This window comes from Sarcophilus harrisii, chromosome 3, assembly GCF_902635505.1.
Source record: "Sarcophilus harrisii chromosome 3, mSarHar1.11, whole genome shotgun sequence".
Taxonomy (NCBI): domain Eukaryota; kingdom Metazoa; phylum Chordata; class Mammalia; order Dasyuromorphia; family Dasyuridae; genus Sarcophilus; species Sarcophilus harrisii.
In genome coordinates this window covers 186,336,064-186,355,650 of record NC_045428.1, presented here as the reverse complement: position 1 = coordinate 186,355,650, position 19,587 = coordinate 186,336,064, and the positions used below count along the sequence as shown (strand labels likewise).

Sequence of the window (19,587 nt, the reverse complement as noted above, 5' to 3'; positions counted from 1 at the left end):
TATCAAATATATAAAAATACTAGTCATTCTCCAATCGATAAATGGATAAAAGTGAATGTTGGAGGGGATGTGGGAAAACTGGGACACTGATACATTGTTGGCGGAGTTGTGAACAGATCCAGCCATTCTGGAGAGCAATTTTGAACTATGCTTAAAATTTATCAAACTATGCATACCCTTTCATCCAGCAGTGTTTCTATTGGGCTTGTATCCCAAAGATATCTTAAAGGAGGGAAAGGGACCCACATGTGCAAAAATGTTTGTGGCAGCCCTTTTTGTAGTGGCTAGAAACTGAGTGGATGCCCATCAGTTGGAGAATGACTGAATAAGTTATGGTATATGAATGTTATGGAATATTATTGTTCTGTAAGAAACGATCATCAGGATGATTTCAGAGAGTCCTGGAGAGACTTATATGAACTGATGCTAAGTGAAATGACCATAACCAGGAAATCATTGTACACGGTAACAGCATCTTACAACAGCATCATTATACAATGATCAGTGCTGATGAATGTGACTCTTCTCAATGATGAGATTATTCAGGCCAGTTCCAATGATCTTGTAATGATGAGAGTATATGAAGGTAATGGAATATTATTGCTCTATAAAAAAAGATGAACAAGCTAATTATAGGAAGGCCTAGAAAGATTTACATGAACTGATGCTGAGCAAAACAAGCAGAACCATGTATACCTCGTACACAAAAAACAGCAAGAATGTGCAATGATCAACTGTGAATGGCTTGGTTCTTTTCAGTGATTCAGTGAACTAAGGTAACCTCAGTAGACTTTGTACAGAAAATGTTATCTGCAGCCAGAAAAAGAACTAAGGAGACTGAATGTAAATTATCACATTCTTTTTTCTAATTTTTTTATCTCTTCCATGGTTTTTCCTTTTTGCTCTGATTTTTCTCTTCCAACATGAATCATAAAGCAATGTGTTTTAAAAACAATAAATTTACTAGGGAAAAAAAGAGCATAATTGTATAGCCTATTCTAGAGGCAGCTAGATGGAGAGAGCAGTGGACCTGGATCCAGGAAGTTATTTTGCTGTCACTTCAATTGTGTTCTCTTTGTGACCACATTTAGGGTCTGGAATAAAGTTTTTTCACTTCACTTCCTTTTCCAGCTCATTTAATATATGAATAAAGTGAGGTAAACAGTATTAAGTGACTTGTTCATATAGCTAGTAAGTGTCAACTTGACTCCAGACCTAGGGCTCTATCCACTGTACCACCTAGCTGCCCCATGGAGTTAGAAAGATCTGAATTCAAATCTGACCTCAGATACTTACTAGCCCTGTTATCTTGAGCCACTTAATCTCTCCTTGCCTAAATTCACTAGAGGAGGAAATGGCAAATCACTCCAATCTCTTTGCCAAGAAAATGCCCTCATCAGGAAAGGCCATCTAACATTTATCAATATAGAGATTTACTGTAAGAATATATCCAGACCAAGAGAGGCTTTGGAAAGTATACAGCTCAAGTTAGTTTAGTTTAGTTAGCATTAATCAAGCCTAGAACTACACCTTATTGGAACTAAGAAGCTGAAGAATTCGACTCATACATTCTTGACCATATCAGAAACATGGAGTCCAAAACTAAAATCTCAGAGGAGCCAATATCTAGCTTTTTGTAATACACATGTGCAATTCTACCATATACCATTGGCTTTACACTCTATCCATTGAAATTTGAAGTACTGACATTGGCTTTCGAATTTCTGAGAATAAAGCTAGATCTCTGACTAAATGATAAAATGATAAAAGTTTACTACCTAGGTGGTACAGTGGATAGAGTGTGTGTGTATGTGTGTGTGTGTGTGTGTGTGTGTGTGTATCAGGAATCAGGAAGACTTCTTTTCCTGAGTTCAGATCAGTATCAGAAACTTATTAGTTGTATCACCTGTACAAAGCACTTAACCCTGTTTGTCTCAGTTTTCTCATCTGTAAAATGATCTGGAGAAGGAAATGGCAAACTACTCCAGTATTTTTGCCAGGGAAATCCCAAAGAGTAAGATACAATTGAATTTTTTAATGAGCTCAGAAGAATGCAAAAAGCAAAATTCAGGGTCTTCAACAAGCTAACAGAGTTTACCTAAAAAAAAAAAGTCAAAGTGCTCATGAATCATACATATTACCAGATTGATGAAAATACTATATCTATATGTGGAAAGACTAGGTGAATTGCTGGTTGACAAAAATCGCCCCAAAGACTAATGAGGGCTCTATAAAGAGAGCATTTATTGGGGGTAAAAATGAGTTGGTTGAAAACCTGGGAAGTAATTAGAGATTAAGGAGCATTTAATTTAGTAGATTTGTGAGCAACCTATAGAACTGTATTTCCACATAGGAACAGACTTAAAGAAAGGTAACATCAGCTGACAGAGTTAGTTATACAAAACAAGACACTAAGCTGCTGAACTGATAAACTTATAAAAATCACCTGGAAACAAGAAGTGGGTTAAAAAGTAATTGCAATCACTGTGTGTTCTGTGCTTTAATGAATTAATTGATACTAATTTCTCTTCCTCAAAGGAAAATTGTCTGTTCATATCCTTTGACCATTTATCAATTGGGGAATGACTTGCATTCTGATAAATTTGACTTAATTCTCTGTATGTTTTTAAAATGATGCCTTTATTAGAAACATTAATTGTAAAAATTATTTCCAGCTTTCTATTTCCCTTATAATCTTGGCTGCATTGGTTTTATTTATACAAAACCTTTTTAATTCAATTTAATCAAAACTATCCATTTTGCATTTTATAACTATTTCTTAATAAATTTCTCCCTTCTCCAAAAATATCACAGGTAAACTATCTTACTTGCTTTCTTAATTTGCTTATAAGCATCACCTTTTATGTCTAAATCATGTACCCATTTTGACCTTACCTTGATATAGAGTGTGAGATGTTGGTTTATGCCTATTTTCTACTATACTGTTTTTCAGTGTCCCTAGCAATGTTTGTCAAATAGTGAGTTCTTATCCCAGAGACTGGAGTTTTGAGGTTTATCAAATAGTAAACTACTATAGTCATTGACTACTGTGTCTTGTGTACCTAACCTGTTCTACTGATTCATCACTCTATTTCTTAGCCAGTCCTCAAATGGTTTTGATGACTGCCACTTGATAATTTTAGGTCCGGTATGGCTAGATCACTATCCTTTGAACTTTTTATCCCACTAATTTTCTTGATGTTCTTGATCTATTCTTTTTCCATTTAATTTTGTAATTATTTTTCTAGTTCTATGAAATAATTTTTTGGCAATTTGGCAATTAAGCATGGCACTAAATGAGTAAATTAATTTAAGTAGAATTGTCATTTTTGTATGAGTAATATTTTTCCATTTGTTTAGATCTGACTTTATATGAAAAGTGTTTATAATTGTGGTGGTGGTGGTAGTAGTGATGATGATGATGATGATGGTTCTGGTTATAATAATTTGGATTTTCCTTACCTTATCATTCCCCACTTGTAAGGTCTGAAAGGGAACTGAATTTGATGAAAGTAATTCTTCCAGTAAGTTAACTGGTTGCAACAAATCAAGTCAATGGCTGGCCTTACTGTTAATTAGTAGCTTTAGTAGACTTGATCTTATATGAGGCTTTTCTGTTCATGACTCAAATTTACTTCAAAGGTTTCTTTTACTAAGCCTAGGAGATATTGATTATAAAGGTACTATGTCTCTATGCTATAATGATTAAGGACTTCTCCATCTCCTCATCTTCCCACTTTAGGATGACAATATCTCCTATCTCCTTAATGCCAAAAATCTATCCCTTCCCATGCTCTTACTCTTTTTTTTTTTCCTTTTTCTTTTTGCTGAGGCAATTGAGGTTAAGTGACTTGCCCAGGGTCACAAAGCTAGGAAATGTTAAGTATCTCAGACCAGATTTGAACCCAGGTCCTCCTGACTTCAGGGCTGATGCTCTATCCACTGTGCCACCTAGCTGCTCCTTCTCCCTCACCCCCCTACACCCCTCCCCACTGCTGCCCCACCATGCTCTTACTCTTAATCAAAAATAAAATACATCACCATGGCAGGGATTTGTAGGGTTAAACCAGAGGATTTTAATCATGTGCTATCCAACATTTTTATCAGAGACTTAGATAAAGGTATCAATAATGTACTTTTCAATTTATTGATGATACAAATCTGAGGGGGAAAGGGAAATAGCTGATATTTTGAGTGCCAAAAGAGGGATGAAAACTGGTCTTGAAAGTCACATGGCTGAATCAAATAAGTCAAAATTCAATGGAGGTAAATGTACATTTTTATACTTTGGAATCTAAAATCAGTTGTATGTATTCAATACAATGGAAGCATGCTTTGAAAACAAGTTTTTTTTTTTTCCCCCCTTAGGCAATTGGGGCTAAGTGACTTGCCCAGGGTCACAGGCAGGAAGTGTTAAGTGTCTGAGGCCAGATTTGAACTCAAGATATTCCTGACTTCAGGGCTGGTACTCTATCCACTACACCCACTAGCTGCCCCTAAAAAACAGTTTTTTTGGGGAAACATCTTGATTCTTTCATGGTGGTAAGACAGACAATATCAGCTATAAGTCTTTGGGTTACAGTAAATGCCTCCTACCACCAATTGTCTATCATCCCACTGGGATCTTGCATAAATGACTCTGTTTCTTTGCTTCCTTTGTATTTATTCTTTCTTGACGTTAGGTGAAGCTAAATTGGACTTGGATATGAGCATGTGAGCTTCAAAGGCATAGGAGAGTCACAGGGGCCAAAATATGTAGTTTATAACATAATTTGTTGTCAATGGAGCCAAGTGAAATGCCATTAAGAAATATAGAGGTAGGGGAGGAGCCTGGGAAAATGGTGGAGTAAGGCAGTAAATTTCAAGCTCTCCAGATTTCCCCCACAAACAAAACAAATTTCTGCCTCAGGGCAAACAAACCCGTGAAAAATCAAGAAGAGAGGTCTTCCAGGTCCCAAGAAGATCCAAAGAAAGACCCTAAGTCAAGGAATAACTAGTGTGAAGGGCAAGCACTCCCAGGCTAGCTCCACACCAAGTGGGGAGTCCTGGGGCTAGTTGGGTTTGTCTGCAGCTCAACAGAACAACAGAAACTTTCATCTTCTGGACTGCAGAAAAGAAAGGGGGAGGGTTCTGTGTCTGGGGAGACTAAGTGAACCTCAGCTGATTAGGAACACCAGGCCCAGCTGTGCTGCTGAAAAATGGCCCTAGAGGAGAAGAAAACAGCATGCCCAGTGAGTGCAGAGGCAGGGGATCCGGGATGCTGCTGGGTGTGGTCACTTGCAGGAGGGGAGAGCTTTTGGTTTGGAGTTCCAGGTCAGAGGGGAGAGCTTAAGTGAAATTAGAGGCACCATTTCCCAAACCCATGATTAGAGGAGCTTACACTAATACTTCTCATTAAAAAAAAAAAAAAAAAAAAAAGAATCAGCAAAGAACCCACCATAAAAACTTACTTTGGGAATAAGGAAGACCAAAGTTCATCTTCAGAGGAGAACATTGAAGTAAAAAAAGCTGCTTCTACCCCAAAAAGAAATGTTAAATGGCTCCATGTCCAGAGAGAATTTATAGATCTCAAAAAAGAAATTAAAAATCAAATGAGAGACATTGAGGGAAAAATTTAATTTTATTATTCTTTTTTGCCAAGGCAATTAGAGTTAAGTCACTTGCTCAGGGTCACACAGTTAGGAAGTGTTAACTGTCTGATGGCAGATTTGAACTCATGTCCTCCTGACTTCAGGGCCAGTGCTCTATCCACTGTGCCTTCTAGCTGCTCCAAGGGAAAAAAATTTTAAGGTATTTAAAAACATCCAAGAAAAATAATAAGATTATTAAAAAAAAAAAAGTTAACCAATTAGAAAAAGAAATACAGAGTATTAAAGACGAAAATAATTCTTTGAAATTAGAACTGGGCCAGGGGAAGCCAGTGAAGCCGTAAGAAACGAAGCAATAAGAAAACAATATAAAGAATGAAAAAATAGAATAGAATGTGAAGCATATTATTGAAAAAAACAACAGATCAGGAGAACAGATGATGAAGAGAAAATATAAGAATAATTGGACTACCTGAAAGCTGACCAAAAAAAGAACCTTGATACAATAATGCAAGAAATAATCCAAGAAAATTGTCATTGAGTGATAGAACATGAAGGGAAAGTAGAAATAGAAGAAATCCACCAATCACCACCTCAAGGAGAGCTTTTGTGAAAAACACACAGGAATATTATTGTCAAATTTTGACAATCTCAGATCAAACAGAAAACTTTGCAAGAAACAAGAAAAAACAATTCAAATGCTCTGGAGCTAGAATTAGAATTGTATAGGACTTACCAGGAGCCACAGTAAAAGACTGCAGGTTGTAGAATCATACTGACAATCAAAAGAATTAGACTTATGACCAAAAATATATTCTTCAAAATTATCTATAATATAGAATTTTTTGAATATTCAACAAACTTGGAAATTTTCAGGATTTTCAGGACTTTCTTTCAATCAAATCTGAACTCAATAGAAAATTTAACATATAAGAACCAACATTAAAGATCAATTTTGAGGAACATGGACAAATTATGTTTTTTTACATGAAAATGTATACCATATGTTTCAGATTGACATCAGCAATTGTGTAGCTCAAAAGAAAGATTGGGATAGAATATTATTTGACTATAAAAAGCAAAACCATCTAGGAAAAGGTAAAAATAGTAATTATATTATACAAATGAGGTACAGAAGAAGAATAGACACAGAGGCATTGGAGGGGAAGAGCTCATAATTCTGAAAACCGTCTCCCATATGGAATGGGTTAAATAGGCATCATTACACATATAAAATGAAGGATATAGAACTTCCAAAATCTGTAAAGAAATAAAGGGGAAGGTGGGGGGAAAAGACAAGGGAGAGATACATGGGTAGGGAGAGATACATGGGTAGGGAGAGGTTAAGAAATAGCAAGGCAAGTTAAAGAGCATAATTAAAGCAGAAGAGTTAGCAGGGATAATAAAAAAAGAGATATACAAAGCACTACAACCCTTGTTGTAGTCAGAAGTCAAATTTATTAGGAAAAAAAAAAGTACAGCTAGTAATCATTGATCTTAGATGAAATCAAATTTAAAAATTCAATCAAAAGAGAAATCTACATTATATGTCAGACATACTAATATTGTTTTAGGTGCATATTTATGTATGGGTAAATATGTGTATATGTGTCTGAGTATGTGTAAATATGTTTGCATGTTGCTGTATGTATGTGAATAAATATATATATATATATATATATATGTGTGTGTGTGTGGTTGTGAATGTATATGTAAATATATATGTGTGTATCTATATATCTATATATAAATATATTTATGCTTAACTATAGCCATCTTGGGAGAGGTGGGAAGGATGGAAAAAGAAAAAGAGCTTTTCTGGGACCCAGCTTGTGAGATAGGAGATATTATAAATGTTCTCTAAAGCAAAACTCCACATCTGGCACTTGGAATTGCTAACCCGAGTTAAGTTGGTTTCTAACTCTCAACTTCTCCATTTACATTTGCTTTATTTTTCAGATTTTACTTAAGATAGTGATCTATTAGATTACAATGTCTGTTATCTCCAAGGTGCTTCTCTGTGAGCCTTTGTCCCTTCTTAGTAAAATGCTACATACACTTATGTAGAGAAGTGATCTCATTAATCATCCTCAATAAAACATATTGTATTTTTTTTTTTTGATGATTATAGAAAAAAGGGCAAGATGTTACTGGTAAAAACAAATATTTCTTTAGTTTTGTGTGGGACAGTATCATCCACAAAAATAGATTCTCAGAATAAGAAAAAAGCAAAAAGGGATTTATAACAATATCCTCAGAAAGAGCATCTTCCATATGACAAAGTGTTTGTCAGCAAATAAATGCAAAACATAAACTGCAAAGCACCAGATTATATAGCCTAAAGGCAGAAGCCTTCTAAACCGCCATCCTCCCAGGTTGGTTTTTTTCTCCCATTGGGAGAATCCAGGTTTACATCCTAATCCTGGAAATCTAACTCTGAAACAAAAGAATCAATAATAATAAACTCTTAATTTAAGTTTCCCTAAAGAACAACTATATAAGCAGATATCAAGGCATCTTTATTTTTAAAAGAAGTACTTAAATGATAATTAAGAGGTGGTGGGAAATAGGAACAAACACCTGCAACTTTTATCTATAGCTCTATTTATTATAAAGTTTCAAGTCACAATTAAAGTATAAAGTTTTAGATCTGCAACTTGGCCCATTTTCATTTTTTCAAAGTTATCTATAGATACATCTTTGGATATCTATAGATATGAACACATTTAAAAATGGTTATCTATCTAATGAATCATATAAATTAGGAATATACCTTTTGGTCCTGCCAATTAAGTATAGTCTTAACAGTATATATAACTTATTTAACAAATGGCTGCCCAAAATAATAGGAAGTTCTTTCTTTACTGTTTCTGGCCACTTCTGAAATCTGAGAATATTACTTGAGAAATTACGATAATATACTTTTGAGTTCATCAGAAGAATATATTAATGCTACTCAAGTTTGATTCACATTGAAGGATACCTTCCTTATTGATGCAAACAGGCTCAAATGACAGACATGGATTTCTCTGTAGCAGGAATTGATGCCCAATTGATGAGGTCCTAGATAGTTTGGCGGGGTCAGCAGAAAGAAACTGGAGCCCTGATAAAATTTTCCCATGAGGCAGCCAGGGAAAAGGCTCTGATAGAAATTAGTTTATCTCCATGGTTCCACCTAATCCAGTCAGAAATCCAAGTTAAAGTTAAACCCCTCTGGAGGTGTCATGGCAGCTTCACCTTGCTCAGAAATCAGCTTATGGTCCACGTCATTCCTCTTCCACTTCTTTGAATCAGTTGGCCAAGGGACTCAAGTCTCGCCCACCATGCCTTATCGTCTCTCCTTTCAAACCCCACATCCCTTATAGCTAGCTATGTTAGGGTGCTAAATCCTTTTTAGGATTTAGCCTGCCAATTAAGTGCATGCCCCAACATCATGGGGTGTTTCTTTTTTCCTGGTTAATGACAAATTCCACTAAGGAACTTGTCTTTTCCATCATTAATTATTAAAACTCCTTTCTATGTTCTCCCAAGTCCATTTCGTATTTCCCATTCCTGGTGTTTATTTTATCTCTTCATTTTGTTTGTAACCTCTGCCCCTAAATAAATCTATCTTTTGCCAAAGAGAATGGCCATCGTGAATTCTTCACATAACCAAACCCCAATATCTGGTGCCTAATCATTTGGTAATACATCAGCCACATCAAAGTCAATAAACATTTGTTAAGTGCCTATTATGTGCCAGGCACTCCCCTAAGTGCTGAAGATTACAAGATCCCTTTTCTATTCAGCTAACAAGAAATTACTGACTACTGGTAATATGAAAGGAAATGAAATACAAGATAAAAGCTTTGTGCCCATGTAGTTTACAACCCACCAAAGGAGAGAATAATTGGCTGCTATAGCATGTGTCCCAACAGTTCAAAAAAGGAAAGATTAGTTTGGGGGTGGGGGGGGTGAGGGTGGAGTGTGGAACAGCTGAAGATTTTGTTGAATGAATTTTGTTGAATTTTTTTCCTAAGTACTATGATTCAGCTTTCTGATCAGATGTCTAGTTTGGCAGGCAATACAAAGATCGATGAATTTCCCTCCAAATGTGATTTTATTTTTAATTCTCGTGTTATATAATTTCATTAATACTAATTTGTTAATCCTTATTGAACAAAAAGCTAACATTTTTAAAACTTCATTTTTTTAGATAAGTATATAGTTGAATGTCTCTAAAACCACCACCCAAGGTGGCTTTGGTTGTGTTAAGGAGAGGAACTCAGTGATACTGTAAATAAAAATGGTAGTATAATGAATATGACTGTTACTAGAACAAATTCTGCAATATCTGGCTGAAGGTTTATTATGTACATTGTTTATTTTACATGCCTTCCTCAGCCAAGTTGTTTTTTTGGAAACCAAGAAACAGTGGTCACTTGGGGAAGAAAGACGTATCAGCTAATATAAATAAAAATGGCACATGAGGGTTTCTTCTCTGCCCCCCCCCCCCCCCCCCCCCCCCCCTTCCCCTTCCAAAGCCTGTCCTTTGTAAAATTTGGCCCTCAAGCTCAGTGATTCTATTTCTGGTTTGGGGATTCTGGGAGTGGATTGTCCAATTTTCAGGAGAGAATTTTTACTTTTTTTGAATTAAATTGGGGGTTAAATCACTTACTCAGGGTCACACAAAGCTAGTGATTTGAATTTAGATTTTCCTGACTCAGTGCTTTATCCATTGTGCCACCTAGCTGCCCCTCAGAACAGCATTTTTTTTTTTAAATAGTGGAGAAGTGGTGTTGATATCCAATAATTATAATAATTCAAAAAAACAACTAAGAAAATCTTCATGATTGTACTCTTGAAGTCATATTTTATTCTTCACTATGTTTTTTTGCCTACAAACTTTTACAAACTGAGCTTCTTTTGTTGGGTTTATTTTTGCCCAAGCTATAATAATAAGCTCCAGATATTAAGCTTTTCTGCAAGCTATACATTTAAAAATATATTCTTCTCTGGCACTGGCCATTAATATAGTCCTAAATATAAAGTGGCTTCTAATTTGCTATTTTAATACAATAAATCACGCATTAAAAAGTATATTATAAAGGATAATATAGATTGCTACTATTCATTCCATAAAGAACACTGTTTATTAGCTTGAAAAAAGTTTACCTTTTTTGTCATGTTAATTTGCTTTATTTATTTTCAATTTATGAAATAAAACAAGCATTTCCATAACACAATATAATAAAAAGATGATTGTACATGAAACTACTACACACAATTTGCTATTAAACAAAATTTATGTAAATTTCTTTATTTTCCTCCCTCTGGCTACCATTGGACACATGGGTCTCTGTGTGTATGTGTAAAATTATTCTATACGTTCATCTACTTACCAAATATTTGAATGCATAATACCTTTTTTCATGTCCTTTATAATTAATTTGGGTATTTATAACAGACAAAATAACTTATTTGCTCAAAGTCATTCTTAAAACAATATTGCTGTTAATGTGCTCATTTCACTATTATTCCAATCAAGTCTTTCCATGTTTTTCTAAAATCACTTGGTCATTTCACTTATAGCAAAATAGTATTCCATCACCATCACATACCACAATTTATTCAGCCATTCTCTATTTTATGGGAATCCCTGTAATTTCTAATTCTTTGCTACCACAAGAGAACAGCTATAAATATTCTAGTATATATATACACACACACACACACACACGTATGTATAGTTTTTTTTTTTTTAATCTTGCTTTGGAAACATTCCTAGTAGTGATTTTGCTGCCAAACAGCATAGTTAGCTTTAAAAAGCTTACTTTTAATAAAGAACCTTAGTCTACATATTGTCTCCAGAGACAAAAATATCTTCCCCTAGTCTCACCGACTCTGCTACAATGACATGGACAGAAGAGTTTCTACAGATAAGATTCCAAATACTCCCTAACCTTTCTAAGGCTTATGCAATTAACAGAAATGGGAAACAGTGAGTCAACTGATTAAAATATTTATGTGTCTTATATACACACGCACACATATACAAAGCCTGTGGGGATATTGAGAAAAATGAAACTCTATGACCTTAAATTAAGTAGCTTACATTCTATAGGGGCATTCACACATAGAGGAAAGGCCTCAATAGTAGTAGTACTTGGATTTCTAAGAGGTAGACTAGTGACCAGTCTATGTGAAGACAGAGATAGGAAATTCAACCTTATGTGTAAAAAACAGCTGTAATGTGAATGAATGGGATTAAAATAATGAGGCTTGGAAAAGCTAAGGATAATTCCTTTTGTGATCTTAACGTATCTTCAGAGCTAGCAAAAACAAATGGTGCACTTTAATCCCTACTATTCTATCATTCTCAAAGAGATCCTGCTTCAAAAATGAATTCGAGTCATTTTTCTAAGATAAGGAATCCCATAATTTTCCTTATAATACTTAAGAGCACTCTTAAAACCCTAGAGATAATGATTCTAATCTGATTTTCATCTTGGTTTTAAAAGGTATTTTCTATCCTGCCTGTTTTTGTGCCCTTGAAGTGGGAAAGGCATCTATTCTACACATCAATAGCCTCATATATTCTTGAGGCAAATTCAACAGGTAGGGGCAGTATATTCTATGAATAATATGGCTACCTTTTTGCTAAAACATTATCTTTCTTCAATTATGGAAAAAAAGAGAGAGTACTGAATAATGGATAGTGTCCTAGACTTGAAATCCAGATCCCATCCTTCCTGATGCTTACTAGCTGCAGGCACAATGACTTGAAAGTCACTTAAATTTTTCAAGTCTCAGGTAACCAAGATAATAAAATAAGATGCAATTTGTTGATGAAGTTAGATATCTGACACATATACATATATTTAAGTAGGTAGAAAGGAGTAAGGGAATCACATGTTAGACATCCACTTCTATACCTTTGTTTACTATTCATCTATCTGGATTGTTTAATTCTTACTCCTTCATTCAAAGCCCACCCGTACTAGCCATAACACTAGAAAATTCTGAGTCAAATATGAAATTATCTGGTAAGCCTTCTTTGTTTTGCTCACTTGCGAGTTAAAAGAATCTTAGAAGTCAGAGACCATTTAACTCAAACCCACACCTGAGAATCTTCTCTACAACAGCCTCAATAAGAAGGCATTTAACCTTCAGTTGAAGACCTCAAATGAGGGGAAAATCCATTATCTTCACAAGCCAAGAGAGCCAACCCAACTTTTAGATACCTTTTAGGAAGTTTCTCTTTGCTTTAATGCTGCGCTTAAACTTAACTCTTGGAATTTTCAATCCATTGCTTCTAGTCTTATTTCTGGTACAAAATAAAATCTAATTCCTCTTTCATATGACTGTCCATCAAACTCCTGAAGAGAACTAAAGTTAAATATTTCAAGTTATTTGAAATTATCTTTATACATCAGACTACCTTTTTCACGTTGCTCTCTAGCTTACAATATCCCTTCTATTATCAGGAATACAAAACTGACAAAAATACTGCAGATGTGGCTAAATTAGAATGCAACGGGATTCTTGAATTCTATGTTCTAGATATGGTTTATCTCAATTGCTTGATTAGCATTTATGGCTATTTCATTTACCTGTTAATTCATACTGAATTTCCAACTCACTAAAGACCTCATCTTAAGATTTAGTATTTGTAAAATAGATTTTTTTCAATCAAAATGAAGGACTTAACAGTTATTCTCAAAACTATTTTTTTGTGTGTGTTAGATTTGGCCATTTGGCTAAGCTCTTTTCTCATTCTGACTCCATTATCTAGTGATGACTTTCCCTGAAATTTTTATATAATTTACAAATTTGATAAGTAGGATATTTATATCTTTATATAAATAATTGATAATGCCAAAACAGTATATAACCAAATATAGATCCCTAGGCACTCTATTAAGGTCTCATTAGCTAGTCTAGTCATTTAACTACTTTTCTGCCATTATCCAACTCATATTGATTCATTATGGTCTTGTGAATAACAAACTTTTGTTAAATGCTTTTGATGAAGGCTGGGGAAAACTTCAGTACAATGTAAAGCATTGCTTTAAGTCTATTAACTAAAAAAAAAAAAAAAAAAAGGAAATGAGATTCGTCTGGTATGATTTGTTGTTCTTCACATAGTCATGCTAGCTCTTCCCTGGAGTTCAACTTCCTTTTCTAGATTGTTGACATACAATGCTGTTAATATATTCTCAATTTCTCCCCTAACTCATTCATTGGCCTACAGTCTGCATTATTTTTTTTCCTTAAAAATTTTTTTGAACATTTTTCTTCAGTTCTGTGACAACTTCTTCCATTTTCCACAACTTTTCATTTATCACTGATACTATTATCTTTTAATATCCCCTTTATCACCAATAACAGTTTTTAATATTACAGTAACCAAGTTTTTCAGTACATTAGGATGTAATTAATCTAGGTCTGGTAATTTTAAATCTTCTGGGGTACCTAAGTGTTCTCTTAAATCTAGCTTGCTTATACACTCCAGAATGAATGTTAAGGCTTCTCCTAAGATGTATTTTGCGCCTTATTATGACAACATGTACTATTTTTCCTAATAGATTTATTTTTGGGGGGAGAGAAGGAAATCAGGACTTGTAATGTTATTAATATATGGAACTCCATGGTGTTAATGCTAGTTACAGTATAACAATTGTTTGGAAATTTTAAAACTTTATTAAGAGCGTAGCATGAGGTATAAAGGAAATAAATGACTTCCCCAGGTTCATGGCCAGAATTTGGTCATCTTGACTTCTGGGTCAGAGCTTTATAGATTATCCTATGCCACTTTTCCTCCCAGTAATAAATAGCCCCAAGACTATTTAGCAATGAAACAGACTCATTTTTCAATGAATGTTATCTTTCTTTCCTTTAGTAGAAAATTATCAAATATCTGTGAACAAGGCACCTTATATAGAAATAGGGAGATGAATAAGGTATTGCTCTTGCCAAGCTGGAATTTGAAATATTTAAGTGTAACATTTAAAAATAAACTTGTTTTTTTAAATCTTTAGTTCTATACCTCCAGCAACTTTGCTTTTAATTCTGGATCTCCCAAGAACTTTCCTTTTTGTTCTTTCAAAACGCATCTTGATGTGAGATGGCAAAACAGAAATGTATTAAGTTTATCCCATCAACCTTGCATTTTACTCTTATCTCATGTCATATTAAATATTAACATTTGATATTATAGTAAATAGCTTCCTTTATTTGGCTCATCAACTTTTCTAAACTTATCAAATAAGAGAAAGATACTTGTAAACTAAGTCAGTACAGTCTATTGGTTAAAAACTAAAATCTTTACCTATTTATGTCTAAAATGGTAGCCATCTCTAGGGCGGTGGAAGAAAAAGGGAGGGAGGGAAAAAAAGAAATTTCCACAATAATTTTGTATATTTGAAAGGAATATCAAGCTGTATATAAGAGATTTGCAGCTTTGTAGGCAATCATGCTTTTTAACGTACTATGCTATGGAAATGCTTGTTTTATTCCATAAAATAGAACATAACTCAAGAATAAGTAACTAAATCCTGTGTAATCAGCAAGAGGAATAAGAGGAATGCAAACCAATTAATCTATTTTCATTAATTTATTCCTGGCAATTGAAGTGTATAATCCAAATCAAATAAAAAAAATTAAGCAGGGAAAAAATATCAATAAATACCAAAAAAACCTGAGTGAAATTTACTATTAAAAAAAAAAAAAAAAAAACTTACACCAATCAAGATGACTGCGATAGGAATTTCCAAAAGTGTAGTGAAAAGATGTATCTTTTAACAAGTAGGTATAAATAAGGTTCAGTGTTAGCTCATTTTGAAATTAACATTTGCCAATGCCAGAATAGTTTGGGAAAATAAGTTTTGATGTTTTTGAAAGGTATATAACTTGTACAACGAATAGCCATATAATAAATCACTGGCATTTTTCCTTAAATACAATTAAATACAAGAGTTTATCATCCAGCTGGCTCAAGTATTTGATTTTGCATTAAGGTTACCAACTCAAGAGTGTATGATTTCCGTTAAAACTATATATTCTATTTTGTAATAACTGCTCAATAAAATACTCCTAAAATAAGAATCAGTAGGAAATCATGCAAATTATTGTATTTTTTTCTATTACAAAGCAAACATTTTGAAAGAATTAGAATTTCTGCAAAATAAAATGAAAATATTGCTTGATTTCTAAGGCACATTATTAATCATGAAATCTAAAGTGAAATTTATTTGATGAATGGGGTCAAGATCTCATAATATTTGTCCAAACTAAAGTGGAAAGAGATTTTAGTTTGTAATCAACAGTATCTGAACTGAAATATGCCAACCCTGCAAGCCTGAAATCATCTGAGCAATATTGGTACAGCATAAGCTGAAGAGGTTCTGAATAAAAAGGTTTTTTTTAATTTGACATACAGTACTCAGTGTTTTAAATTAGGTAATTCCAACTCATACGTGTTACGTGATGCCTCATTTTGATGACACAGTGCCTGATTTCCACTTCCACTACATAAAACAGGGGTTTCAGTAAGCAATGCTTCATTTCTACTACATGTTGCTCCATTTCCATTATATAGTAATTCTAATTCTTTGGATTCCAATGTTATTGAAGGCTTCTCCAATGTCACTCCAGGTTCAAGGGAATTCTGTCCAACAATCCTCAGATTGACAAACTTTATTTTCCAAGTGTTTACTAGAAAAGGGCTGCGGATGAGGCCAAATACTTGTTCAAAGATGCCTAAACACATATTGCCTCGGTGGACAGTGCCAGCAACTGCAACTACAACTAATCCATGTGGAGAGGATACACACTTCAATCCATTGCAATCTAAGTTGGGATTAAGAAATAGAAACTCTTCTTTCACCAGAGATAGTAAACGCAAGCTCACCAGTTCTGAACCATGATAGTCTATCACATTTTGTTCTGATGTGTTGTAACAAAATTTTAGCTTGACATCATCCCAAAAGTGCTGGGGTCCCCATTTTTCTTGGGGTGGTCCAAAGAAAGGATTCTGAGAGTTGAGAAGCTCAAAGAACCACTGGCAAAATTCTTCTCCTAATTTGTAACAATCATCAAATTGTTCAGGATTTTTTTCTCTTTTTTCCTGTCAATAAAGAAAATCTGGGTTAGCTTTATAATCCATTTTTCAAGTCAGTATTTTATGGAGAGAATAAGCCATCTTAGAGAGATTGCTTTAGAGAGAACTTGCAAATTAACAGTGAACTAGGCCCCAAATTAAATAGGTGGGAAGGGAATCTCATGATTCTACATAAATTGTAGGGCTCCTTCAATGTTCTCAAACTTCTTCCAGAAGTAAAGACTCAACTATTTTTAATACCAATATTCTATTAGTTTTGTTCTTTGAATCACAGAACATCATAGCCTCTGACAAATATAACAAAGAATTACAAAAAAGAACTAAAATAAAGGCCATCATCAAGGAAATATGATACTGAAAAAGAAAGGATACTCTTGGTAACAGCAAGAAATAATTGGTGAACTGAAAGATTGGATACTCCAATATAATAATTATGTCAGAAAAAAATAAGGTAAGTGATTCAGTAGATGAGAGAGATTTCCCAAGGTGAAACTGTGAGGACATGGACAAGAGCCATACAGAAAGGGTAGGTACACACACATAATACTGTTGTAGCAAACAGTCTACATGAAAAGATTAAACACCCATATCAAAAAGTACAGGTTTATGGACCAATACTGTTAGGACACCAAAAAAACTTGTTTAGATAGTATGGTATAGTGAAAAATTACTCAGATGATCTAGAATAAAATTTTTATTTTATTTTAATTTCTTCTCTCAACTTCAGTTCTCTCATCAATAAAAAGATGAAGCTAAGACTCTGAAAGTCCTTTGAGATCTCTACATCTACAATTTTGTTGGCTACTTTCAAAATAATTAACAGAAACCAACCAGCCAATTATCATGAAAACTTGGTAACAGAATAAGTTCAAAGGGAATTAAATTATCAATACTGTTACAGGAAGGTAGTGTTGCTGATAATGCTGAATATTTTTTTAAAAATCATTTTCTAAGAATTTTTAAAACTATTTTACCTATTATTTTTTATGCAAGTTTTATAGACTAATTTGCTTAGGTCAAACAATAAAGCAATGACAGATACTGAATAGCCCATACTAAATAAGTTCCAAACTTAAAAACATATTCTCTCAAACTGCTATATGACAACAATCTTACCTTTTTTAAAATTTTCATTCAAAAGATATGGGGGTGGAGTGGGAATATGTGTAAAACACAATTAGATGCTAGGAAATCTAGCACTAGAAAATAAGATTTCTATATAGGATCTAATTTAATAGAAGCAGGAATTAATTCCTAGTATTTTTTCAGGGACTGAAGGACACTAAATGATTCTAGGATACATATGTAGTTACATATTTATTACTAAAGCATTTTCACTGTTATTCAATGATGATAAACCAATTTTAATTGCATTGAAATTTTCTTGCAGTTCCTCATTAATAAGACATCATTATTAGGATAAAGGGGGAAAGTGCCATATTACCAAAGAATTATTATTAATTCTTTTTAAAAGGTATCATTCAAAATAACTAAGAATTAAAAATTAAGATAGTCCAAAATGGTCAGAGTTTTAACATCTATCTAGGTTTCTTCCAACAGCCAACTAAAACATTGACGTGACATGAAATTTTTTTTTCATTATGCACATTCAACATACATAAAATAATTGTCACTACTCTGGACTGGAGAAAGGATAGATAAGATGAGCAAAATGAATTACACTTTTAAATTTTTAAAAAAATGTACATTTTCTTCCAAGTATAAAAAGTATTTCAAATTAAAGAAAGTTCCATTAAAAAAAAAAAAAAGTCTTATGGCTACCAGATTAAATCAATTAATTCATTTAGTCTATTTATATATAAATAAGTAGAACTCTTATCTTAGAAATGATATTGCTTTGGCAATACTGTTTACACTAATAATGTTTATTTATTTATTTTTTGCTAAGGCAATTGAGGTTAAATGACTTGCCAAGGTCACAGCTAGGAAGCGTTAAGTGAGGCCAAAATTGAACTCAGGCCTTCCAGATTTCAGATCTTATCCACTGTGCCACCTAGCTGCCTAATAATAGGTTTAAACAAATGGTTTGATATAAAAATAATAATGAAATGTAAACCTCCTTGTTTCTGAATTAACAAAAAATTTGGAATTGAAATTTTACTATATAGTGTTATATTTCTAAAAGCTCGCAGGCTGTCATGAAAATTTATTTTTATCATAGTACTTTCCCTCAGGACAATAAGTCACGCGTTTTTATTTAATTTGTAGAACCAAAAAACTTCCAAAATGACATGCCATCTTAATAAAAACATATTACACACTGACAAAATTTTAAAAGGTGGCATGACATATTAGATAGGACAAACTTAAAATTAGGAAGAACTGGATCCAGGGCCTGTCTCTGATTAATGCATGCTGTGACCATGGACCACTCAACCTCTCAATCCAGAAAACTCTTTGAAACTCTGACTTTAAGAGTCGAGCTGTGTATACCTTTAAAAAAAGTGAAAAGATTTTTAAAGATGTTTAACAAACAACAATAATTTCTGCTAAATTTAAATTATTCCATCATCTTCAAATTATATAAAAATTTAAGGAAAATAAAAGTCATCTTAACTTGTTCACATAGTATGATGTCTTCTGTATTTGGAACTTTCTCCAGTGTTTCCTCCATCACCTTCAACTCTGGCTTGTTCCAGTGATTTTTGGCATATTGAATAAGATTGTGCTTTTCAGAAGCTGGAGGTACAATCACTCCTTTCATTGCTAGATACTTAAATATGATTTCTCTGTATACTTTCTTTCTCTTCAGAAGTTCTTCAGCACTTTGACTATAAGCTAATACTGCACGAATGGCATCTAGAAAGAATTTGTAAAAATTAACAAAATCAATCAATTAATAAAAACGTTAAACTAAAAGTCACTTTTAATCTAAAA

General features: G+C 33.6%; 1 protein-coding gene across 1 annotated transcript in view; it reads right to left on the bottom strand.

Annotated features, from left to right (window-relative positions):
* Positions 1–11,294: 11,294 nt before the first annotated feature.
* Positions 11,295–19,587, bottom strand: part of C3H3orf38 (chromosome 3 C3orf38 homolog) — a 12,394-nt gene continuing 4,101 nt past the window's right edge. The window contains exons 2-3 of the mRNA XM_003765526.4: positions 19,268–19,509; positions 11,295–16,695 (exon numbers count right to left, since the gene is read on the bottom strand). Coding sequence (XP_003765574.2) covers positions 16,012–16,695; positions 19,268–19,509 — 926 coding nt within the window. The 3' untranslated portion in view covers positions 11,295–16,011. The remainder of the gene's footprint in view (positions 16,696–19,267; positions 19,510–19,587) is intronic.